At 42.9% G+C, this 25,755-nt stretch overlaps 1 protein-coding gene across 1 annotated transcript in view; it reads right to left on the reverse strand.

Moving 5' to 3' along the window:
- The window catches only part of Cacna2d3 (calcium voltage-gated channel auxiliary subunit alpha2delta 3), an 827,632-nt gene that overhangs the window by 149,040 nt on the left and 652,837 nt on the right, over positions 1-25,755 (reverse strand). Inside the window, exons 19-26 of the mRNA XM_052190624.1 lie at positions 22,888-22,959; positions 22,557-22,618; positions 21,031-21,098; positions 15,138-15,183; positions 14,881-14,978; positions 12,271-12,364; positions 8,939-9,034; positions 2,249-2,370 (exon numbers count right to left, since the gene is read on the reverse strand). Coding sequence (XP_052046584.1) covers positions 2,249-2,370; positions 8,939-9,034; positions 12,271-12,364; positions 14,881-14,978; positions 15,138-15,183; positions 21,031-21,098; positions 22,557-22,618; positions 22,888-22,959 — 658 coding nt within the window. The remainder of the gene's footprint in view (positions 1-2,248; positions 2,371-8,938; positions 9,035-12,270; positions 12,365-14,880; positions 14,979-15,137; positions 15,184-21,030; positions 21,099-22,556; positions 22,619-22,887; positions 22,960-25,755) is intronic.

Consider the following 25,755-nt stretch of genomic DNA (forward strand, 5'->3'; position numbering starts at 1 on the left):
AAGTTGATGCTACCTGCTCTGGGGAGAGTCCAGTTCTTCATATTGAAACCATCGGCTACCATAAAGATGGTAGGCTTTGTAATCTACGGTTACTCCCTGACATGTTTATCTGTGTCTGTTGTCTGATTTGTGTTACCTCTCTAAATACAGTTGCCTGAAACCTAATTCCTAAATTATTGGTAAGTTAGCTGCCATATCCTAGATTTTTTATATAGCTATTGTCTTAATCAGGGTTTCTATTCCTGCACAAACATCATGACCCAAAAGCAAGTTGGTGAGGAAAGAGCTTATTCAGTTTATACTTTCACACTGCTGTTGTTCATTACCAAACGAAGTCAGGACTGGAACTCAAGCAGGTCAGGAAGCAGGAGCTGATGCAGAGGCCATGGCAGGATGTTACTTACTGACTTGCTTCCCTGGGCTTGCTCACTTTGATTTCTTATGGAACCCAAGACTACCAGCACAGAGGTGGTACCACCCACAAGGGACCCTCCCTCCTTGATCATTAATTGAGAAAATGCCCCACAGCTGGATCTCATGGAGATACTTCACCAACTGAAGCTCCTTTCTCCGTGATAACCCCAGCCCATGTTAAGTTGACACACAAAACCAGCCAGTACAGGTATTAACTGGCCTATAAACAGTTTTTCTAAGCAAAACCACTCTAGGGAGATAACTGCAATGAATACTTTATCCAAACACTATTGATGTGATGACATCATCAAGCATGTATTGGCTTCCTAATAGTAAAAACAGTTCCAATATCTGCTAACTAAAAACTATGATCACAAATGCTGAATGTTCATCTGGCGCCAGCCTCAGAGAAAGGAACTCAGTGAATGAGAGTTGAATTACATCCATTGAACTGAGAACCAGGCAAGGCAAATCAAACTGGAATCAAACTCATGACCAAGGCAATTTAGAATTTTCTCTTAGATCAAGACTAAATAACCATGTTGTGTCTGAGTGGTCAACCCAAGGAACTTCACCACAGTGGCAGGTACCTGGTTGTGTTGTAGATCTTTCTTGAATCCAAAAGAAATCTAAGTGAAAAGTAGTCAGGAAATCTTCTATGATTTTATATTATTCATAATTTTACCATAAATAAAGTTAGTTTCTTTCACTATACGATCAGATTAAATGATCGGTAAAAACCTGTTTCCAAAACCTATACAAAGGCAGTTTTAATTAAATCAGAATTGTTTTTTTTTTTCTCAAGCATATGTAGTCTAGACAAACACAGAGGATTACAAAGTAACTTGGCAAAGGAGACCATGATACTTATGTGAGCACACATGCAATGTAGTTTAGGGATACCATAGTCTGCCACAGTGCCAGTGCCCTTATTATAGACTCGATGGCTCCTAGAAGACCCAGGACAGCAAGCTAAGTATTGTTGTCTGCTTTAAAGGACCAGGATAAAGGAAGGTAAAATGAGATTAAAATGGTATTGTTCACGGGTTGTCTGTAGAACCAAATAGTTCATTGTGTCTTGATTGACATGTCAAACAAGAAAATCAGATGCAGAGAAGCATGAAGGAAGGCTATGGAACCTAAGAAGCATATAAGAGGAACTACCCATGTTTAGATACCCATGCTCAGAGGCATATAAGCAAGAGAACATGTTCAAAATCCTGACACCAGGAAAGAGCCCTCTAGCTGTGCTACCACAAATCCCACCCCTTATGAAAACCTCAGTGCTGAAGTTTCACCTCTGAGTCTCTCCATTAATGAAGGACTCTTGTATGTGATATGACCCTTGTATGTGATATGACTCTTGTATGTGATATGACCCTGTGAGGCTCATGTGCTTCAATGATAGGTTCCCCAAGTGAGGGTATTGTTTGAGATGTTTGTGGAACCTTGAGGAGGTGAAACTTTGCTGAAGGAAGTGGGTCACTTGACAGGATGGGGTTGAGGTTGATGGTCTGGCCCCAACAACAAAGGATGCCTAAACCTTCTTTTACACAGGGCTTGGAAACCAATTGACTGGGAAGTTTGTACTCAAATACCATAGGATGCAAAATATTAACCCTCTTTCCTAAAATGCCCTTTGTACCGTTTGGCTGAGACAAACCTCCACTGTATTAGGGTTTGTCACCAAAGTAGAACAAGTGAGCCAGTGGGCTCAGATATGGCCTAATGTATTCTGCACTAGCTGAAGGTTGAACAAGGCTCTCTCCGGGACTCACACAAATTCCCACAATGACCAGGCCAGCAGAGTGAAACTGTAAGTGCCCTGGCCCACCTGTGCTGAAGGGGATGGAGTAGACAAAGCTTCCTGGAATCTGCTCAGCAGCTCTTCTATACCAGAGAGGGAAATGATCGGCATTAAAGATGTTCTCTTTGTCTCCAGCCTTCAGGAAGTCCCTGAAAATGAATGAGAAGAGTGTGTTGTACCACTTGTGGTGCACACAGGATATCCAAGAGCCTTGGTCAGGAGAGACTAGGGTTGGGTTTGAAAAGTTTAATTTGCCCTCTTTAGCCCAATAGAGACCCAAGGCAGCACTGTGCAGCCCACTTGACTCAAAAGTACCTTGTGGGGTCTGGGAATCAGATCGTACAGAAAGAGTAAAATGAATGCACACTATAGTAGGCAAACTAATGGAGAGTGGTAAGGGAGGTAAAGTTGTCTTCCTATCAGGACCTTCAGGTACTTCTTTGCCTATATTACTTACCTTTAGGCACCCAGGATGGCTCCTGGGTCCTCTGTGGCCCCTCTCCTTTCCTGACCTTCCCCCTTGCCCATAGCATTTCTCTCTGAGGAGAACAACACCCCATCTATATTTGTTCTCTTCCCTACAGCATCCTCTCAAAGTCAAAATCATTCTTGTTACTGAGATTTTAGTTTAGTAGACAACTACTTTGTAGAACTTATGAAGTACAATATGATTTTCATCTGTGCTTCTAGTATAGGAAGAAAAATTGTTTTTGTCATATCTGTCACTTCCCCCGATTTAGCAGTATGTGTGTGTGTGTATGTGTGTGTGTATGAGTATGTGTACATTAAGATTCTGTTGTTTAAGATGATTCTAAATGCATCACAAAATATGCTTCAGAAAGCATCTTCCACATGAATCTAGTCACATGACACATATAATCTCTTGTCCCACTAAAGTTTCTGAGATATTTAGTCACATTGCCTTCTTTATCTATGGGCCTAATTCATATATTGTCCCATCTCCTTCTGCAAGCCTCTGTGGACAGCATTTTACTCAGCTTTGTGCATCTTCTCCAAAGAGCTTTAAATATATAGTCTTCATGTGGCTAGTTGTCAACTCAATATCTAGGAGGCAATCTCTGGACACACCTGTGAGTGAGCGGCTAGATCAGAAGTTCTCAACCTGTGGGTCATGACTCATTTAAGAGTTGAACAACATTTTCACAAGGGCCACCTAGGACCATCAAAGAATACTTATTTATATTATGATTCATAACAATAGAAAAATTATAAAGTAGCAACAAAAATAATTTGGGGATTATTCAAACATGAGGAACTATATTAAGGGATATCAGCATTAGGAAGGTTGAGAACCACTGGAAAGATTAAGGTTACCCTCAGAGAATACCCCTGAGGAATTGTCTTGACTATATTAATTGATGTGGGATGGCCCATCTTAATTGTAGGCAGAACCACTGATCGGACGATTTGTATAGAATACTAGACTACATAAAATGAAGAAGGCAAGCTTACAACTTGCATATATTCATTGAATCTTTGTTCCCTGCTCTTGACCAGGAAGGTAATGTGATCATTCTCTTGAGCTCTTATGACCATGGCTTCCCTGCCAGGATGGACTGTAGCCTGGAATTGTGAGCCAAATAAATCCTGTTCTTCCTTTAGCTGCTTTTCTCACAGCAGCTGGAAGAGAAACCAAGAGATTCCTCTTTATCTACAGCTTTGCTTTCATGTCATGTATCAGACATCGACAGTCAACTATGGTTGAGAAACATTACTTGGAAGCTTGCAGGAAAAATTTAACTTGTGTATTTTAAAATGTGTGGCACTTTGATGCAAATTCCTGGCATTTCATTCCATTTCACCAAGGACATGAGCACCCTGATGTCTAGCATATCTATGTTTCATATTAGTTATTTGATATTTGTCAGTGACTCAAGTTGTCTCTAATGGAAGTGCTTGTTCAAGCACCTACCCTTAGTAGGTGGCCCCAGGCTATGTGACAAGGCCTACACTATTCAAGCCGAGTCACCTCTGCACACATCAGTAAGTCATCTTATCTCAGATCATCCCTAAGAAGAGCAAGTAATACAGGAAGACCTTTGAAGAGAAATAGCTGACACGCATATGGTTTATAGTATAATGTTATAATAGTTCTAGTCATCATTAGATATTATGGTTAATTGGTTACTCTGTTCCTAGTCTAAAATTAAACTTTTACATAGGTATGAATTTAGAAGAAGACAGAACATAGGGTTTGCAACTATCTAGTTTCAGATTTCCACTAAGGGTCTTGGGACCTATCTCCTAGTATAAAGGGACTATTGTCTTGAAGTCCCAATGAGTGTCTGTTGACCTGACCTTCCTCCAAAGAGTCCAGTTACCCTACAGCCTCTGAGACCTTTCTGCTGATAGGTCACCCCTAAAGAGAGGAAATGCTGGCCTCACTGGTCCACTGTTTGTAAATATTTTTCAGGAAGACAGACCAGTCAGGTAATAAGACTAAGTATGGAAAAGGCCATCATTTGGATCACTAATGGCCCCATTTTCAATATATGAACTAAGGAGAGAAAATTGTGAACTAGGCTCTGACTTGATAGTTTAATGAACTTTTTAGCATTCAATTCAGAAAATCAATTTTTAGTTTCATAATGTGACTAGTCAGAATTCTCTTGACTCCCACCCAAGAAATATATCCCACTTCAATGAGGGAAAACAAAACAAACAAACAAAAAACCTGAAACTAGCCTCCCTGCAACCACATTAAAACATCAGAGGCTTCAGACTTCTACAAAGGTAGAAGCATCAATATCTCTTCAATATCCCCAGGCTTAGGCATTTAGCATGCACAGAATGAATCTTTAGTATCACAAGATAAATTTGATCCCACATACAGATAAAATTACTGCAATCATTTAAAACAAATTTCATTCATTAAAATATTTCCCAGATTCCCTCAAATTCCCTCAGTAGTACAGCTACCTTCTTTTGTAAATGGCCCATTGGGTTAAAAGTCATCATAAAATTGTATACTACTGGGACTGGCCATAGCAGACTCAAACTGGTTTTAGTATAACTGTGTACATTTGTTTACCCACTCTCCTTAACAATACTCCTTTCTAGAAATTTCCCCTTTTTAAGAAATGGTAAAATTGTTCCCTTCCGATCCAGAATACCAACTAAATAGTAGTGAAGAGTACTGAAAAGGTTGGGGATCTCCTGAGCTAGTTACAGAGCTGGGTAGTGGGACTTCCAAGCTCAGTGCCCTATGCAGTAGTCAAGCTTCTTGGTTCTAAGGTCCTCATGTATCTCACATACTAGCTTTTACCTTTGTCATTTCTTCTTTGGACATTAAATACTTAATAGGCCTGGCTTACACAGATGTAGTGAGTATCTCTGCTCTATAGCTCATAGGGAAGAGGAGCAGATACTGTCTACCCTGGGCCACTGAGCGATTCATATACACATCCAGTAATAGATGAGTATTTTCACCCAAGTCAGTGCTATTTGGTGGTGAGCTACACAGCCACAGGTAGGAGGAGCTTGAAATATATAGCCCTTTATGTTACTCCAGGGGCTTGTGTACAGAGTCATGGTGTTTAGGACAATAGACTGGAGTGCCACAAGAAGGAACTTGTAGCTCTATTTCTCCATTAACTCTGGTATTTGAGAAAGGATCACATTGCTGGGGATCCTGGAAGGTCTCTGCCAACTACCAAGCAGTGATTCAGGAGGCAGCAGACAGCAGCATTTCTATACAGAGGCCCCAAAGCTGGTGTCTACTTCTCCATCTAAGGTACTACTTTGGTGCTGGACAGGGCACAACTAGGTTCTGTGTGGAACCGAATGGCCTTGAGCGAGTAATGGACTCTTTGTGCCCCATTTACCCCTCTGATAAGTGGAGATGACAGTACAGGCCTTACGAGGACACAGTGCCGAAGAACTCATTATGGTACAGGTTAATTCTGGTCAAAAAATTCCATGTTATCTAGATCTCTGAGCTCTTCCTTTCATGTCATAGTCAAAAGAAAAAATCAGAAATTCTAAAGCTTTCTAGAGCTAAACAGATGGTTCACAGGTTAAGAGCACTTGCTGTGTAATAAGAAAGACTAGAGTTCATATTCCAGCACCCACAGAACAAGCTAGGCATTCTGCAAACATCTGTAATTATAGCTCTGAAAGATCCAGTTCCTTCTCTGCTCATAAGTGTGTGTGTTTACATATATACATGCACATCTATTCACACAGGAAAAAAAAAACCTAACTTTCCACCCATGGCTTCAAGAATTTATCCAAACTGTTGGATCTCAGTAAGAACCACAGAGGGACAGGAACACCAATGATCCTGGGACTAAATGTCAAGCCGCCTGCATGTAAAGCTACAATATGTAAGTTGATTGAGGATGGAAGAATTCAACCTAGTCAGTGAGCATCTGCTGCATCTGCTGTGGGTTGTTGCATTGCTGTGTCCTTGGCATGAGTACATAAGTTACAGGGATTTGATCCTCACAATAACCAAAGGCGACTATAACTCCCACTGTCCAGATGATCAGAAAAGAGGCCTGGAAGTAAAAAGCACCAGGCAATCTGGCATTCTCTAACTGAAAGGCAATCATCCCCGCAGATCCACCCTAACAACTTACTGTTTTATTGTTGCTATTTGCCTGTTTGCTCATTTATGTGTGTGAAGAAATATTTATTCTTTGATGATTTCATAACAGCTTATTTTTTCATATCTTTTTCTGTCCCCCAGCTTCTTCCAGATCTTAACACCTCCTTACCCACAAAACCTCATGCTATTCCTCTGTGTTTAAGGGGAAAAGGGAAGAAAAATCATGGAGTCTGATTTATATCAGCCAACTACTCCTGAGCTCATGGCCTACTCTGTAGTATGATGATACTATGCTGGTATATCCAGGGTAACGCCACTAAAAATAATTGATTTTTTCCTCTCTTAGCAGCTATCATTTATGAATAGCTTCTTTTCTGGGGCCTTTGTGTCCATGTCAACTCTACATCCTTTTGAGTCGTTGGTCAAAGGGGTTCCACAGACTCTGCTAAACATGATAGGGTGTTGCCAATGCTATTGGTTACTCTCCACAACTGGATAGTGAGACCCTATTGCTAAAGCCACCATACAGTTGCCATGGCATAAAAAACAAATGAAGGAATCTAGCTGGTACTCTACCGGAAGCTTTACTCCCACTGGCTAACAATCATAGTGTTAGAAGGTATTATACATGCTACCAGAAGGGAAAAGTCACCAGTAACCTCACCCAGTTATGAACACTGCATGCTATAATAATAACTAGCTAAGATATGCCCATCGGGGCAATAATGATGGGAAAAGATAGGGGTGTGAACAGCCACTTCTTATTGGATTTAAGGCCATATCCATAGCCATACCTCAACACTGTTAGTGAGGCCAAGAACCTGAGGCTAGATAGGTCATGGACCCAGGAGAAAGCTACTACTATTATGGCTTGCTTGCTTTAAATATCAGAACCAGTAATAGTACAGTCTGCTTATCTAAGAGATGGAAAATCTATTTCTGCCTTTGCTTACTCTCTGGATCCTCCATGGAGAAGGCACTGTGAGCTCAACATTCATCCTTCCTGGCAACCTGCTTTCTAGAAACGGCCTCCCTTGGAGGTAAAAGGCTGAGGAGGGCTTAGAAAATTCAAGTTGCAGTGAAAGAGAATTTCCAACCTAATAGATGTGAGCTTCTGGAAGAGACAGCAAAAGTTCTTGAGAGGGATGTCAAAGCCAGTCTCTCCAAACATCTAAAAGGTGTTTGGTATCTAAATGGTAGGTGGACTCACCTACCATTTGTCAAACTTGGCTGGTGCCAGGGTCCCATACAACAGGAAGGGACAGCACTGAACTGGACCTTTAGGGAAGGGATAGCTCCCTCATGAGACCTCAAGGATCAGCCCCTCTCGAGCTCATAGTCATAGTGTGGATTACCATTGTCCCTGAAGATCCACTGTGAAAAGTTACTGGGAACGTCTGAACTCAGTCAGTTATTAAACACCTCAGACTTTGCTGACACTTAGGTCCCATTTGTCCCTGACCTAACAATGCTCTTGTGTCAAAGAAAAGAGATTGAAAAAAATATTATCAATGAACTTAGGGGAGATTCAGACTATTGGCCCATGCTAGTAAAACACTCATATGTTAACCAAGGGCTTTAAGCTCCTTAAGAATCAGAACTAGTATGACCAGATAAGTAACTGGGTACTGGATTAAGCTACTGTTTGTCCCTGTTCTTTAAGTTCTCTTGAAAGCTATATGGAGACTGTTAATCCTGCTACCTTCAGAGAGCCCACCGCTGGGTGAGAGGCTCTGTGTCCTTTCAAGCTGAGTGTGGAGGTGCAGAGGTTTACTGAAACACAAACAAACAAATCAGGAACAGATCTGAGACCCTGGCAGTAATTCCTAGGAAGAGCTTCAGGATGAGAGAGTCCTTTCCTCCAGCTGTTCCTCAGCAGCTGTATCATCTCCCAAGTTAAGCCTGAGGTGACTTGCCAGGCAGGAGAGGACTCCAGGACAGTGGACAGAAGCCAATGAGTATGAAGAACAAAGGGTTGTGAGGGAGCAACTGACAGGTGAACACATGTACTGGGGCCCTCATGGTAGGAGAGAGAGAGACTCTCAGCAGGCTTTAGGTGGCCTGGACCTTAAGAAATGAAATAAGCCTCCTTTGAATCTCTGCTTTGAGGCATTCACTGGGCCCTGCAGAGGGGCCTTCCTACTTACTGATTGGTGAGTTGTTCAGCCCCCACAAACAGGTTGATTCTTGAGAGGCCTGTGCGAGTGCCGAGGAAGGCGACCTCTACACCCTTGTCAGAATTCCTGAAACAGAACAGCAGACGTCAGGGAGTGCTTCTAGACAGTAAGCAGATAATGGCTTTTACATCTCAGGACTCACAGGATGTTTGACAAAACGGCAGCTTTGAAACCTGAACTTTACAAGTCACCAGGGAAACTTGCACATGTACACATCCACGCATGTGCCAAGGTCAGGCTACTAATTCCTATCCCTGACACGGCATGAACAAAAAGACTTGCAGGAAAGATGAAGGGAATCCCTGCCGAGGAATACAGCAAGAGCAAGAAAGATCACACTTCCAACCTTAAACACTTCCTTCTCATTGTAAGGTTCTGGGCAGGAGCCCAGAGAAAGCAGCCTGAGACTTAGAGGAAGAATGAACAGATGTCCACGGGGCATGGTTTTACTGTGATGCTACTAAGTATATTTCTAGTCTTGAGACTGTTGGTTGGGTCTTCCCCATGGAAGGAAACAAGGAGTCATTGAACCAGCTTTATAGTATCCCACAACCTGGGATTCCACACAGCTGGAAAAGAATTTATAGTTTCGACTAAAGGTCACAGCTTATTCTCGAAAATGTTCCCAAAGTGATGAGTGAAATAATATTTACAAAATATTCTCCAAAAGGCTCATGTACTGGGGACTTGGTCCTTGGTTGGTGGGTGCTATTTTGGGAATTGTGGTAACTTCAGGAGGATGTACCTAACTGGCGGGAGGAAATCACTGGAGGCAGACATAGGGGGAGCCTCCCCCATCCTCTTCTTCTTCCTCTTCTCTTCTCTCCTGTCTCTCTTCCCCTCTCTGTCCCCATCTCTCTCTCCCATCTTCCCCTCACCCCTCTCATTTATAATGAAGTGGAGCAAAAAACTCTCCCATGCCACATACTGTTGCTACCACGGTGCTCTGTATAAACACATGAGGCCAAGAGACTGTGAATGGAATTCTCTGAAACTGTGAGCCTAAATGAATCCTCTATTTCTCTGCCTGCTTCTTTTAGGAATTCAGTTAAAGCAACAAAAAAGGCAATAACCACAAACGGCTTCTCCCAATATCTCCTCTGAACATGTACAGAACATGTACAGAACATGTACAGAAACACCAACAACTGTCTTTATAAAGGACACTCTCTATACCAGTGGTCATTTTCCAGAGCATAGTTGCATCTGAGCCTGTTTTCTAGGATTCTTCTTTAAGAAAAGACAAAGTCATTTTCCACAAACACAATTTTTCCAATGTGCAAATTATGAATATGATGGCCATCCTTAGGCAGCTTCTCTGTCTTAGATGTGAGAGGCAATTTGTTCCTGTGCCATTTTCAATATAGAGTTTTTGATTTCTTAGTCTTTGGCAAAAACGGGGTGGCTAGTTCTACTTTTAAGTATGTAAGGGGTGAACAGAAACTAACACTATGCGTTTGGCTCTGTTTGTAGCTCATGCCAAATTGGAAGGTTATCCAATCAGTTACAGATGTGCGCAGTGGGAGAAGCTACCATTTAAGACATCTATAGCACGCATGAGAGATGAGTCAGCAACCTTTGCTCCAAAGTCACAGTTTCATAAGACCCTAAAAGAAACATTACATATCTGTGAGAGAAAGAAACCCTAAACAGGCTTTGATTCGTTCTCATCCTTATAAGGAATCTGGTCTGAAGTTTTCCACGGTGAGACTACACCTCTGGTGTCTGGAAAGGCTCTGGCCATGCCTAGCTAGGGTTTGCTCCTCCTTCCTTATTTTCGATCCTATAAAACAGTACTATTTTCCCCAAGGGCTTATTGTGCCAATCTGGTAATGAAAAGGAAGCTCAGCCTCCCTCCACTCACACCACAAACAGCCAGCAGGTCTTGGTACAGGGTGGAGCAGCTCCACCTTTGAAGCAGGCTACATGTGGGCCTTGACAGTTTGCTCCCGCTGTCCTAATATGTATGGCATATACATGAATGTCCCCGAGCCTTGCTGCTGTTCCTACCCATTTTCACTCTATCTTATATGCAGTCATAGAGAGGTGGTTTATATTTCTTGTTGTTGTTTGTTTTTTCTAGACAGGGTTCCTCTGTGTAGCCCTGGCTGTCCTGGAACTCACACTGTAAACCAGGCTGGCCTCGAACTCAGAAATCTGCCTGCTTTTGCCTCCCAAGTGCTGGGATTAAAGGCGTGTGCCACCACTACCTGGCTGTATTTTTTCTTTAAAAAAAAAAAAAAAAAAGGAAATCCATTTGTCATAGTCTCTTTCTTAAAAGTCTTCAATGGTTTGCTAATATTCTGAATATAAAATTTAAAATCTAAAGGATGGGAGACACACTCAGTGATAGAACATTTGCCTAACATGTCCCAAACACTGGCTTCATTCCAAAATCTCTACTCTGACCCTCAAGGTCCAGACCCACCCCCACCTACTGAAGCTTCCTCTCATCATCTTCCACCACCCCACCACTCTCCACATTTCTCAGTAACCCCAAATTCTTCAAACGTGAAGACTATTTTCTCTGCACCATGGGCTCTGGATCCTGCCAGTTCATCTTCCTGAAGTTCCCATTGCCCTGGGAATGGACTGATGCTGTCTCCTCCATCAACTCTGTCTCGCCATAACCTCCCTGTCTGTACTCCCACCTTCACTGCAGTGTTCATAGGTATAAATAACGGGAAAAAAAAACAACAAATAGGAACCCAAACATAACGGAATCCTGTACCACTTTAGGGCCTAGGGAGAGTAAAGAGTAGAAACACTACAAAAATAAGCTGTTAACACTGCTCTAGCCCACGTTTTTGACATCAACTACTCTTGATTTCCCCCACTTACACCCCCTCTTCCACTTTAGATATAAAACCACAGGGCAGTAACTGACACCCCACTGAAAAACAGTTATCCTTTTCCCAAGCCTACACACAACCTCTCCTGGCTCCCTCCCAAGTCCACTCCAGCCTGGGTTGGGGTGAGGGGGAGCTGTGGAGTGGCTGGAAGCTTCTTCCACCACCACCCTTCCCCCCTTCCCCCCCCCCCCATTCCTCGGAAGTGTCACCCTACCTCCACATACTGAATTTCATGTAATGCTAAAATTCAACAAATTACACGTCAAGCCCCAGACTTGCCATCCAAGCCCCTGCCGCTGCTCTGCCTCGAGCTTTTGTGGTTAGGAGCTTAGGGGAAAAATTAAAGAACTTTAACACCAGGCCCCTAAAATGGCTTAGTTCCTTAAACCATAACCATACTTTGGAGCTTGAGTGGAAATGGTCATGGAGGGGACATATGCAGACACTTACTCAGATTTGTTGAGGGCCAGGCTGGTCCAATAGGCTTCGATAGGGGCGCTCACCACAGCATCAAAAAGAACTTCTTGAATCAATTCTTTGTCACCTGTTGGGAAGGACAGAAGACAAGAAGGCTTTGGCTAGGCTCCAAAGAAGGGCACTATAGAGGTTCCTGGGGATGGTATGAGGCGTCAGCAGGCTCTCTTCTTATGCAGGGTATCACTTTATGAGTTAACTCCCCACTGGCTGAAAATATGAAACAGTCCGATATCTGATACGCTGGAAATACCATTAGGCCCTGAGCAATGGGACTAGACAGTAGCAAGCGGAAAGGCCTGGGTGTCCCACACTTTGGTTTTTTGTTCTCTCCTCTCAGCTCACCCAGCTCACGGTTCATGCCAGGGCCAGCATGCTGAGAGGGGAAGCCAGAACTCCTGGAAAAGCTGGGTCTAGCCATGCTGCCTCTGGCTCTCACTTCAGCCCTCACTTGTTCAGCAGGCTGCAACCAACATGACATGAGAATGGGATTCCACCATTGATAATTATGGCTACTCATAGAGTGTGAAAGGGGACAGCTGCCTCTATCCAAAAGTCTACTGAGTAGAGTTCTGTGAAAGACGTTGAACGGTAGGAGATCATGAGTCTAGGAAAGGCTTCTCAGAGGCAGGCTGAGTACTGAGAGTAGAAGGGATGAAGAAGAAACACTATCAACAATTTCATGCATCATCAGAAAGATGGTGCATATGTTGAGATGTGATTGTACAGTGGAGTCCTATGGATAAGGCAATAAATGATCCATGCAAATAAACTTACTAACTCTGAGGAATAAAAGCTATAGACAGACAGATATCTGCGTATTATACTATTGTATATAGTAATCCATATTGGGCTGGAAATATATCCTAAGTGTTCCTTAACTGAAACATTTGATACCAAAAGTAGCTCAGATTTCAGGTTTGAGAGATTTTATAATATCTGACACAATACTGATACATGGTTTTAGGACATGGGTGTAAACACAAAATTCATTACATGTTTGAAATACATAACCTCTAGATAGGACCACAAACAACAAGGGAAATTTTTAGCGTGGCACAGTGTCACTGTTGTTGTTTAAATGTTTTTTTAGATTTGGAATTTCGCAATTTTGAATGAGGGATGGTAAATTCTGTTTAAAATGTTTAACATGCAAGATAGTGAAAAGAAAGTCATATACTGTTCACAGATATCTACATAAACAGCATCAGTATGCTAAGACTTTATAATTATGAACAAATACAGAAAAGTAGCTCTTTGGGGGAGGGAGAGGGAGAGGGAGAGGGAGAGGGAGAGGGAGAGGGAGAGGGAGAGGGAGAGGGAGAGGGAGAGGGAGAGGGAGAGGGAGAGGGAGAGGGAGAGGGAGAGGGAGAGGGAGAGGGAGAGGGAAGAGACATTTAAAAGCTTCAGTACCAGCTATGATATTTCTTCCTTAAGAAGCCCCTGAAGCAAACATCACAACATATTACAAAGCCAAGCAGTGGTTTAAAAAAGCTAAATTCAGAGTTTCCAAAATGCACAGAGGCTCTGAGTTTGATTCTGAGAACCCATGTGGTGCTCACAACCATCTTTAACTCCAGTGTCAGGGATGCAGTGTTCTCTTCTGGTCTCTGTAAGTACCAGACACTCAGGTGGCACAAAGGTGTGCATGTAGGCAAAACACCCATACACATATGAAAATACTATTTTTTTTAAAAAATAAGCTTAATTTAAAAATGCACTTTCATAGCATATCTATGCTTGAGATACAGTTTTTAACATAATAATTAACAAGTCAAAGAAATGAAAAATTGATCTCATCTGCTGCCCATCTGATTCTTCTCCTACCAGAAGATATCCCTAAAAGAAAACCCAGCCCATGAAACTGTCACTGCACAGCTGGAGAATCTCCACACACCTCTGCTAGGATTGCTGTGGTTATTCTGTAAGATGCCATATTTCAAACAGTTTCCCCATCATTGATAAGTGGTGTACACTGAGGAGGGTGCAGGTACCATGATCCTTTTAGGTGACTCCTTCTGTTCAAGTTGCATCTATTGTAACTGTGGTGTAATGGGAGGGTTTCCTCATTTCTCAGGGGAATATCCAAAGCTTTTGCTCTTGGGTGGGTAGGTGGGGACTCCCCTTCTTCTACCTCTTGGCCATAGTCATTAGCCATTTATTTCTCACATAACATTACCAAGGGATATTGGTCATAGTAGGAGAAGAGGCAACAGATGTTGGCTGCACTGCTTGCTCTTGGGGAATCATTAGATTAGGTTATGCTCTAGCAGGAGATAGTTTTTTGGCAGGCCTTAGTTCCTTATTTTTAGAATAGGGGGACTGGAATAGCAGTCTCTGCCCAACTTTTATCATCTCCACTTACCTAATTGATTAGGCTTGGGAGTGTAGATACAGTGTGATTAAGAATACTTTGGTCATGATCTACACTATTTCTCGTTTTCCCATAGGAAGAGACTTGGTTATATATAATATGACTGACAATTTATAGGAAACCAAAGCTGCGCTCGAAACCTATGCCTCCTCAATGACTTGTAGCTTCTCTCCCTCCCCACACCCTCACACATGCTTGGAGAGCACACTCACATTGAAGCAGAGGCTCCTTGCCTTTGAGGTAGAGCTTAATGGCTTCTAGTTGAGACAGATGGCGGTGCTCTGGGTGCAGGTCAGTGTTGCAGTATGACCTAGGAATGGGACAGGGTCCCAAAGGAGAACATATAAATATTCATGGTCTATTTCCCCCCATTTGCATTTGGACCAGGAAAACTGGATAAGAGGGCAAACAAGTGGATAACAAAGAGGGCAACAATTCCAGAAGCTGATGAAGGACTGTTGGATCTTACCATTCATCTGCCAAGGACACATCAGGATGTTCTAAGTCATGGAGGCCTGGAAGTCAAGGACAAAGCTTTAGTGAATAAGGATCACTCTTATCCACTCTTCCTATAGACCTCAAATACTCAAAGATGGTATTTGTGGGGGAGGTTCATAGTAAATATCAACCCCAAAGAGATATGCTAAGGAACAAGGATTCTGGACTCATGTACAAAGTCATCCATACAAGTCTTTTACCTCACTGTGGCCAACACTACCATATTCCCTTGGTATTCATCATAGAGAAATCTCAACCTCATGAAAAATGAAGGGTGTTTCTAACAGGATGGCTGGGACAACAGATTCTGGAGCTACATGAAGACTGAGAACTGGGCCAGGCCATTTAACCCACTGTGACACTAACAGGTCTATGTCCTTATGTGACACATAGTTGCGTGGGTGGAATTAAAGGTTGAGTAAAATGAAATTGTCAATACTCAATTATTTTCAACCAGCAATAAAAGATGCTAGTAGTTGTTACAAGATCCCAAGTGAAAGAGAGTCATCAGTCTGGAAAAGTAGTTAGTAGAGCTAAGGCTGGCAGGGAACATAGGGGAGTCTCAGAATACCACAGATTTCTTCATTTGTGCTGTGGTTTTGATATGGTTTGTCTTTCAGAGGTTTGTGTGTATGTGTGAATGTGTGTGTGTGTGTGTGTGTGTTTATGTGTTGGAAACTTGAATTCAAATAAGATAGCATTGTGAGGATGGGAACTTCTAAGTGTGGGACTTAAGGAAAAGTGAAGAGATTTATATAGTGGCCGCAGGAATGGGTTTCTTGCTTTCTTACTTGTACTAATATAGTAAATGTGCTACAATTACAAGTAAATGTACTGTCCCTTTCTGTCCTTGCTATGTTGTATTGAACTTGGAGCCTCTAAAAGTGTAAACTAAAGAGTCTTAGCCTCTGGTATTATGATACAGCAATATGAATGACATAAGACTCTGTGGAGCCACCATTTCATTGATTTCAATGGATCATCTTGTAGAGAAGCTTTTCCCCATGTGCTTGGGGACTCTGATGATGTTTATGACATGTTTCAGGGAGTCGGTTTCTCAAATGACATACTCTACTCCAATTTCCATGTCAAATGCAGATGCGTAAAATACTAGATGTACCACATAATGTTGCTCAGTGCTTTAAGAACTGAGCCATTGAACACTTGGGAATATCATGTCAACCCTTGAGTTATATCAACTTTCCTATCCAAGAAATATTCTCAAAAACTCTACAAGATGGTTAAATAAGATAGCAATTAGTCGCTAGGGCAATCTTGTTCTCTCCCTCCCTCTCTTCTTCCCTTCCTTGTTTTCTCCCACTTTCTCCCCCCTTCTCCCTTGCTTCCTACTTTCTACTCCTCCTTCCTTCCTGCTTTCTTTTCCCCTCACTTCCTTCATTACTTTTCCTGAGGCAGGAACAAGTCAGTGATAGCCGCTGAGAAGGTGGCAATGGACCCAACCTTGCAGACAAGAAAGCACTGGGAGAGCCAGGGAGGACAGAGATAGGGAGGCTTCACTCAGAGCCTTGCTTCAGTTCTATCTGTGATGGTGAGGCTGAAAAGGTGATGTTTAAGCACAGAATAAAGCAAAGAGGCATGTGAGGCCTACGGATGTCAGGGACAAAGCTCACTACAGGAACAACAGAAGCGAAGGCCTTTCAGTAGCCTATGCTTTTCCAGGATGCTAAGTTGAAGACGTCCGGCCTGTTCCCTTCTCTAGCTTCAATTTAGTCAGCCCTTATAAGCCTGACTCAGTCTCAGAGACCCCATATATGAGATACAAGAGACCAGTTTCTCTATATTTCTTCTCTGATCTCTTGGATATCAAACAAATGTAAAAATTTCTCTAGTCCTTTCCCTTCTAATTTTGATCCTTTTAAAAATAAAACCATACCCAAGGAAGCTGAGAGTAGTGACATACAGTCAGTTTACTCAGTAATCATTATATATAATTATGTAAAAGAAGCAACGTGTCACAAGAGATTATGCAAAGTCACGACATCATCAGGAAGCCAACTCAGGCATCAAGCTTCAACACTGTTTTAGGGATGCTGGGGACTGTACCCAGAATGTGGTACCTGCTAGGCCAATTTTCTAACGCTGGGCTAAACCCTCAGCACTGAGCCCTTAAAATTTTGAGTTTATCTTTATATTCATTATCTTCGTCGAAGCTGGCATTGGGCAAAGCATATGGAGAACCCAGTCATCTTGTGGAGTAGCCTTCCTAACTACAGAACCCCTGAAATATGGGCACCATCCGCAAGGAACTTTCCACTCCAAGAACAGAAGGGAGCTATGATCAGCCCAAAGTTCTCACTGCTGATGAGCTTTTGGCTAGCAGCCTCGGGGAAGGCAGCTTTCCTGGGTTCTTTTACTCAGGGAGCTGACAGGGCTGAGTCTTTTTATTTACAGAGGACCCATGGAGAGAGGAAGATCTGATCTCATTTGTGTGGATAACCAGACACTAGCCCCCTTGCTGAGTATTCAAACTAATTTCTTGCTTAGTTCTGGATTTCTCTCAATGCAATGGCTCAGCTTAACAGCTGTTGAACACATAGGAAGCAGATAGTGAGCAGAGAAATAGTCCAAAAGACAGCAAAGACAATTGTGGGCAGGAGAGAAAGCCAGATAAAAGAGATGGGAAGCAGAAACTAGAGGACAGAAGAAGGGAGGAATGGAAGGAAGGAGAGGACAGAGGGAGAGGGAGACAGAGACAAAGAAACAAGACAGAAAAAGCAAGGGAGGGAAAGGCTAAGGGGCAAACAGTCTACTAAAGGCATTTCTTTCTCTTCTGACCCTGAGTCATTTTTTTCAGTTTCATCTCAAATGCCTTGGGCATTAATTGTATTGCTTCAGGGGCACTGATGGCCTCAAAACTACACATGGCTCATGGAAGTAGAAAATTCTAGAAATGGAAGCATGGATTTTAAGATAACATTCTTTAGAGTATATCTTGTCTAGGTCACAAGGTTGACTCATTGTTCTCTTATATGTCTTTGAGAAGAGAGGCCATATGTTTGGCTCTTAGACTGGTACATCCTTACTTCTACCCAGCACCTGGTGTAGCCCTCTACACTCCCTTCTGTTCCATCAGACATCATGATTCCTCGTCAGTTAACACCCAATGCCTGTGAAACATTGCAGGGCCCATGGGCAGATGGACCTGACCTAAAGGCCAGGTTAAGCAAGAGTTTTACTCAAAGTGATTTACGGACTAAGAACCCTTTAAACACCATGCTCACTGTACTGGCTAGTTTTGTGTGTCAACTTGACACAGGCTGGAATTATCACAAAGAAAGGAGCTTCAGTTGGGGAAGTGCTTCCATGAGATCCAGCTGTGGGACATTTTCTCAATTAGTAATCAAGTGGGGAGGGCCCCTTGTGGGTGTTCTTGGGTTCTCTGGGCTGGTGTTCTTGGATTCTATAAGATAGCAGGCTGAGCAAGCCAGGGGAAGCAAGCCAGTAAGAAACATCCCTCCATGGCCTCTGCATCAGCTCCTGCTTCCTGACCTGCTTGAGTTCCAGTCCTGACTTCCTTTAGTGATGAACTGCAACATGGAAGTGTAAGCTCAATAAACCCTTTCCTCCCCAACTTGCTTCTTGGTCGTGATGTTTGTGCAGGAATAGAAACCCTGACTAAGACAAATTGATACCAGCATAGTGGGGTATTCCTGTGACAATCTGACCATGTTTTGGGGAAGATTGTGGAAGGACTTTGGAACTTTGAGCTAGAAAAGCTGTGGAAAGTTCTGTAGGAGCTTGGAAGACAATGTTAAGAACAGTGCAAAAGATGGAGGCCTGGCTTGTGAAATTTCAGAGGGAAGATTAAGGACTCTTACAGTGGCCATGTTTCGATTGTGAAGATTCTGTGGTTTGGGATAGCTGGGGCTGAAGAATTAGCTGTAAGTAACAAGATACCAGAACCACTAAAGCAAACCTTTGTGTTACTGGGACTATTGTTGCTAGTTAGCTGGAGCTAAGAAATTAGTGGTGATTAAGAAGAGACCAGCATCACTGAGATGAAATCTTCTTGGAAGTGTTTTCTGAGAGCACAGAGAGTGTGTTCCAGAGATAGCCACAGTTGTATTTTGTGCTGTGGCTGGACTTGGTACTGTGTAAGAGTCACCCAGATGGTACTGTTTTTGAAGGCATGAAGGGGTCATGAAGAGCAGCTGAGGCTCTTGGCACAGTGAGAGGCCACAGAAGGCCATTGGTGAAGGTGCAGCCTCAGTTGCCATTGATGGCCCAGGACTTGAATGGGTCATGCATAGGAGCAGAGGCTTGTCACCATGAAGAGAGCCTATGAAAGGCTATCGGTGAAGCCCAATTATAGTAGAAGTCAACAGTGTTTTGGAGATGCCAGTACCATACGATGACCACCAAGAACAGCAGCAGCAGTGGAGTACAGGCAGCTGGAGCCTAGAAGACAAGCTGTGTGCTACAAAGGGCAGGACTGAAGGAGTGACCCAAGCTCTTAGAGGATCCCAGAAGATTGCAAGTTGGATCCCAGACATTGAACTATTGGAGTTTGAGTTTTGCTTTTGGTTGTGACTGTGCCCTGATGTGTTTCCCTCTTGAAGGAAGAAAGTATTTTAGTGGAGGCCACAGTTGAGAGACTTTGAATTTTTAAAAGACTTTGAATTTTAAAGATATTGGACATTTTAAGGTGATTGAACTTTTAATATGTAAAGACTGTGGGACTTTTAAAGTAATTTAGATCTTGGGGATGAATAAGAAAATAAGGGTTGAGGCTTAATAGTGATGTGTTTGTGTGTCAAGTTAACGACAAGGGGTCAATTGTACTGGCTAGTTTCGTGTGTCAACTTGACACAGGCTGGAGTTATCACAGAGAAAGGAGCTTAAGTTGGGGAAGTGCTTCCATGAGATCCAGCTGTGGGACATTTTCTCAATTAGTGATCAAGTGGGGAGGGCCCCTTGTGGGTGTTCTTGGGTTCTCTGGGCTGGTGTTCTTGAATTCTATAAGATAGCAGGCTGAGCAAGCCAGGGGAAGCAAGCCAGTAAGAAACATCCCTCCATGGCCTCTGCATCAGCTCCTGCTTCCTGACCTGCTTGAGTTCCAGTCCTGACTTCCTTTAGTGATGAACTGCAACGTGGAAGTGTAAGCTCAATAAACCCTTCCCTCCCCAACTTGCTTCTTGGTCGTGATGTTTGTGCAGGAATAGAAACCCTGACTAAGACACTCACCTAATTACAAGTGTTCACAATATTGGAAATGGTAACTGGTTAGTATTTGTGGGCTGTTGGGGTATAGAAAGGGCAGTTTCAGTGATAGCAACTTTATACTTGATGGATTTGGTGATTGCTAAAGTCTATGGGAGTCACTATCCACCTACTCTTTATGTAGGTAGAAGATCTTAGAGCCACACAACCCTACTCCCACTCCTCAACCTCTGTCAGTTTCTTCAGTAGTCACATTTCCCATGGGCAAAGGGTAACACAAAACCAATGAGATGTGTGGTCCAACTATGTTGAAAGCAAAGGCTTCCAGATCTTTCTTTGCATTAGTCCTTCCTCAGACTTGAGTTTCTACATTAATTTACTTCTTCCACAAATGCCAAATGTATGAAAATAGTCAAGGTGGTATGAGATTCCCGTAATTTACCTCTACAACGTTATGGGTAAAAGGGTATAATAAAGCCAGCCACTGTTTGAGGTTCCCACCATTCAGAAACCCACACAAAACTGACAAGAAAAGCAGCATCTAGAGGGCAGTGATTTGTGTCAAGTGCCCAAATCACCAGCCAGAGGTGTGAAAGTCACGCATGCTCTTCAGTTCCCCCGGATTTAGCTCTCAGCTTTCCTTCCCACGCCCAAGGATAAGCCAACCCAAGTTTGCCTCTTACCTTCTTCAATGGTTACATTCCCTCGGAAGAAGTATTTCCCATGGCCCCTGGAGAGCGCCACACCTAAACTGTGCGGAGACACAAAGCAAACCTTGAAGTCTAGGGCACCGCTGCAATAGACTTGCGGGTTAACATTTTTGTTTTGTTTTGCTTTGTTTTTTTATTTTCCATTTTCACATTTCCATTTCATGTTCTGTAAACAATTTTTCCAACAGTTTACTTTCAAAAACCTCACTGATTATAGTGGGTGTTGGTTTTTCTGAGGCTCAAGCAGCTGCTTCAAAGTCATTTCTGATTGGAAATGCCAGTGGCAACTGGCTGCTGTCCTGTTTGCAAGGTTTGTGGCCAACAGCTTGCCCCTCCAGAAAGCCCTCCCCTGGATGTCCTCCCAAGGCCACACATCCTGCTCCTTGCTACCACCTTACACACCTCTGTTCTGAACTTCCTCAGAGATCTCCAGTCCCCAGAAAGATTGACCCCCTTCTCAAGGGCAAATGCAAGAACTCCCATGACACTCAATGTTGTAGTATGACCATAGGCCTGGCTTTCAAGCCTGGTCTACTTCCTAGTCCAACAGCTTTCCCACATTCTTATTGCTTGATTTAAATGCCTTTCTGGTTTTGGCCTAAAGTAAGCGGCCAAAACTACTTCTTCTTCTTCTTCTTCTTCTTCTTTTTTTTAAAAGCAAACAAAAAACAAAACAAAACAAAAACAAACAAAAAAAGCAAACAAACAAAAAAAACCAGTCCCTTCTTTTTGGCAAAGCCATTTAGTGGCTCGTGTGTTCCTTGGTTCCTCTTGGTTCCAAATTGCATCTGCTCACAATCCTTGGCAGTGCGTGACAGTGATATTAGAATATACTTTTCAAATTAATCTATACTAATTCACTTCTCCTTTAACTCGGTAAGATACCAATCCAGGAGCATAAGGCAACCCTGCTAAAATAAGTTTTTGGTTTTTTATTTCATTTTGTTTTCTACAAATCACATAACAACAGTGGAAGGCCACTTTAGAATGTTCCACACACATCTGGAAGCAGACAATGATTTTTTTTTTTTTTTTTTTTTTTTTTTTTTTTTTTTTTTTTTTTTTTTTAGGGCTATAACAGAGAGACAACACAGAAGGACATTCAGCAAAGTTGAACTGGAAACACAAGGTGGGGACGAAATGCCACCTGCAGGATTATTGGTTGATGAAAACAGAAGGTGAGAAATGGCTCTTAAAAAGTAGCAGGTGAGATGGTGAGAACCTAGTGACCCTCTGAACTGCTCTCCTCCACCCTTCCTGGGAGCCCTGGAGATTTTGTGTTGGGAATGGGATGCGAGGCCGTGGCAAATGGATGGGCTATTTGGGTGGGTCTGAACCATCTTCCCCATTTTAGAACAAAGACAAAATGCATCCTGGGCAAAGCCCCTTCCTCAATCGTTCTGGCCTTTGGGAAGATGATGAGCTCTGAGAGGCCAGCAGGTTTGGTACAAACACACTGAGAGGTCTGATGAAATGTCCATGATTCTGGTCAGCTCTACCTGAAAGGAGTACCCTTGATGTCTGTATAGTAGTAGTCATTGGTCATCACCAAAACCCGTTTCTAGATCAGGGGGAAAAAGTCATAGAGAAAAGAAAACACGGTTAGTCTGCTAAACGATGTTCTTTAGAAATCAACACAAAACTAAGCGGACACACTGTGAACTGGTTAACAATAGCGCTACATGAGTCTTGTTAGAGATAAGTAAAGACAAGAGAGAAGTGAGCTCGGCGAAAGGAATTTATTCCAGATAGAACCTTCAAAGCTAATTTTCTTTTTTCCACAGTGACTTGTTTTAATGAAGTGGCAAAGAATGTTTGAGAAAGAGATACCCCTTTGTCCACGGTCTTCTTCACCTCCATGGAGAATTTCCCGGTCTTCCGATTCACCATGGCATTTCGTAACTAGAACAAGAAAATGGAATCGGAAGTTAATGCCTCCCTAGATTTCATGTTATTGGATGTCTGGATGTCTAGCCACAGACATCCCTATCCATAGCCCAGACAGAATTCCCAGCAATCCTTCATGTTTCTGCACATAAGGCTAAATATGTAGAACTCCAAATCAGCTCTCTAGGGAAGATTCCAGCTCCTCTGCCCCTCCTGGACCATGGGGGTGGGGGTGGTGGTGAACAAGGACAAATTGACTTTCAATTCTGAATTGGGGAACCAAAGTGAACCCCACATCCTTTGACGTTCCTGGACAATGGGAGGGGGTGAACAAGGACAAATGAGTTTCAACTCTGATTTGGGGAGCGTAAGTGAACCCCTTAGGGGCAGCAACAAGAGAGGCCTCAGGATGTTGATGAGTCCGGAGGTCAGAGAATGAACTCTAGACAATCTGCTAAAACTATCAACAAATGAGAATGTCTCTGGAGGACAAGTTGGTTTTCAAAAAGGGTACCGATTCGTCATGAAGAAATCATTTTTCAAATGATAATCAAGTTTAAAGACATTTTTCTAAACAGTAGTTAAAAAGATTGGGGGGTGGGCACTGGGGAGACAGTAACTCTTTCCATAACATGAATCAGCTTCAGATGGTCACCCAATTAATGGTCTTGCTGACAGGACGGTGACCAGCGCTGACCCTGTTTCTGAGTTTTGGAGGTCCCATCTTGGAACAGTGCGCCTGGTTTGCCTCCCCTCCCCCTGGCTGACCTTATCTAATTACCTGTGGCCTTCCATGAGTTCAGAGGAGGACAGCAGTCTGGGTGATGAAGGATGCGCCTTCATGGGCAGCAAGGGGACATGACAGGAAAGGCCATTTAATGGGATGGGAACAAAGGCCAGCGTGCCAGCCCGTGGGGAACTGTTCTTTCTCTGTCTGCACTTCAGGTTTTTTGTTTTGTTTTATTTTTTGGTTTTAATTTTCTTTTCTCCTTTGAGGAGCTTGTGAGAGATGGGGCTGATAGAAAACGGCGGTGCTTGCAAGCACCCCAAATTTGATTCAGGGCTGTCTAGATTTGGGTTCACATTCCCATCTTCTGCAAGAGAGAGCAAAAGCATAATTTTTAGCTGGAGGCATGTATAAAATAAAACATATATTTTACTTTAGATATTTTTTTAACAACACATAATGGGCATTTCTGGAAATATTTTCCCATTTTAACTTTTGTGGTTTGGGATGGAGAGAGCTGGTCCTAATTAAGTCTACTTTCTAACTTTTAAGAACGGGCTCAATTTATCTTTAACATGGTTTTCATTTTTCCTCTTTCTGCTGCCTGCCTAAAGCCATTTGGGACCTTCCCCTCTCAAGTTCCCCAGGCAAGTCAGAGATTAGGTCAGACTCTCCTTGCCAATCCACCCCCCCAAGACCCCCAGTAGCAAAGACCAATTAGCATAGGGCCAAGGAGGGCCCAAGGCCAGGGTCATTGATGCTTTTTGGAGGCAAAGGTTTCAACAGTTATTCTAGTCTTACAATGAAAATAAGCTCTCCTTCCTGAGTACCTCCTGGAACTCAGAAACAGACTCCAGAGATGATATGATGGTATCACCTAGTACTTTATGATGACAGGCAAATCACTACTTTCCCAATGCCTCAGTTTTCTCTTCTGCCAAACAGGACTGAGTACAGCAGCCATCTCATGTAACTGTAGTAAGGAGTAAACAGTCAACAAGCAGACAAGTGTCCACTACACACTAACTATTCTCCTTTCTTGGCCATCCTCCATCTGACCACCACTCTCACCAGCAGGTATTATCATCTTCTGCTCAATCATCTTCCTCACCTGGGTGGGTGGGGTGTTGGATACCTGCTGCCAGCTAAGGGAATCAGAATTCATGCTCTGGTTCGCTGGACATCGATGTCCCTTCTTTCTCTCTTACCTGTGTCTCTCTAGCTGCTTTGGCCATGAGCAAAGACCAATTAGCACACCTAGGGAAAAACACACCTTGTGCTAAGGACACTTTTGTACATCCCTAGACTCCATTTCCTTTCCTCACCGGCCAGAGTCCACTGTGTGACAGCTCCCCTACCTCAGCAGATTTCAACTTTCTATTCCTAATTCTGTAAAGCTAGACAGACTGAGACAGGACAATGTGGGGTATCAGGGACCCCAAGGTAGTGAGGATCTCTTTACTGACACATACTGCTGTTCCTTTGATCTCTTTGTGCCTCAACATCTTCTTCTGTCATTTGTCCAATCAAAACTGACCCTAAGAGAAGCTATCCAGACCCACAGTGCCTGTCAGGAGCTTTCTAATCTGTAGTCATCAGATTATTGGGAAGCTCATATTATTGGTAGCTATTGCTGACTGAGTCCTACCTGCTGACCAGACACTAATTCTAAAACTCACAGAACTGTCTTTTGTATTTCTATTTTTGCACCTACTTGACTAAAGGAAAAACTGAGGCCTTGAACGAAGAACCTTGCCCAAGTAATCACAGGCTCTCTTGACTCTTAAGCCCAAGCTCCTGGTGCTGGAAAGATGGTTCAGTGACTAAGAGCACTTTCTACTCTTGCAGAAGCCCTGGGGTTGGTTCTTAGGATCTTCATTTGGCAGCTCATAATCACCTATGACTCCAGCTCCAGATGTTGTGATACCCTCTTCTGGTTTCAAAGGCTTTTTTTTTTCATGCATGTGGTGTACATACATAAACACACACACACACACACACACACACACACACACACACACACATTCCATTTTAACCTCTGCTACCTAAATCTGAGTATAAAATTAACTATCTTATTATTAATA

Source organism: Apodemus sylvaticus, chromosome 8, assembly GCF_947179515.1.
Source record: "Apodemus sylvaticus chromosome 8, mApoSyl1.1, whole genome shotgun sequence".
Classification (NCBI taxonomy): Eukaryota; Metazoa; Chordata; class Mammalia; order Rodentia; family Muridae; genus Apodemus; species Apodemus sylvaticus.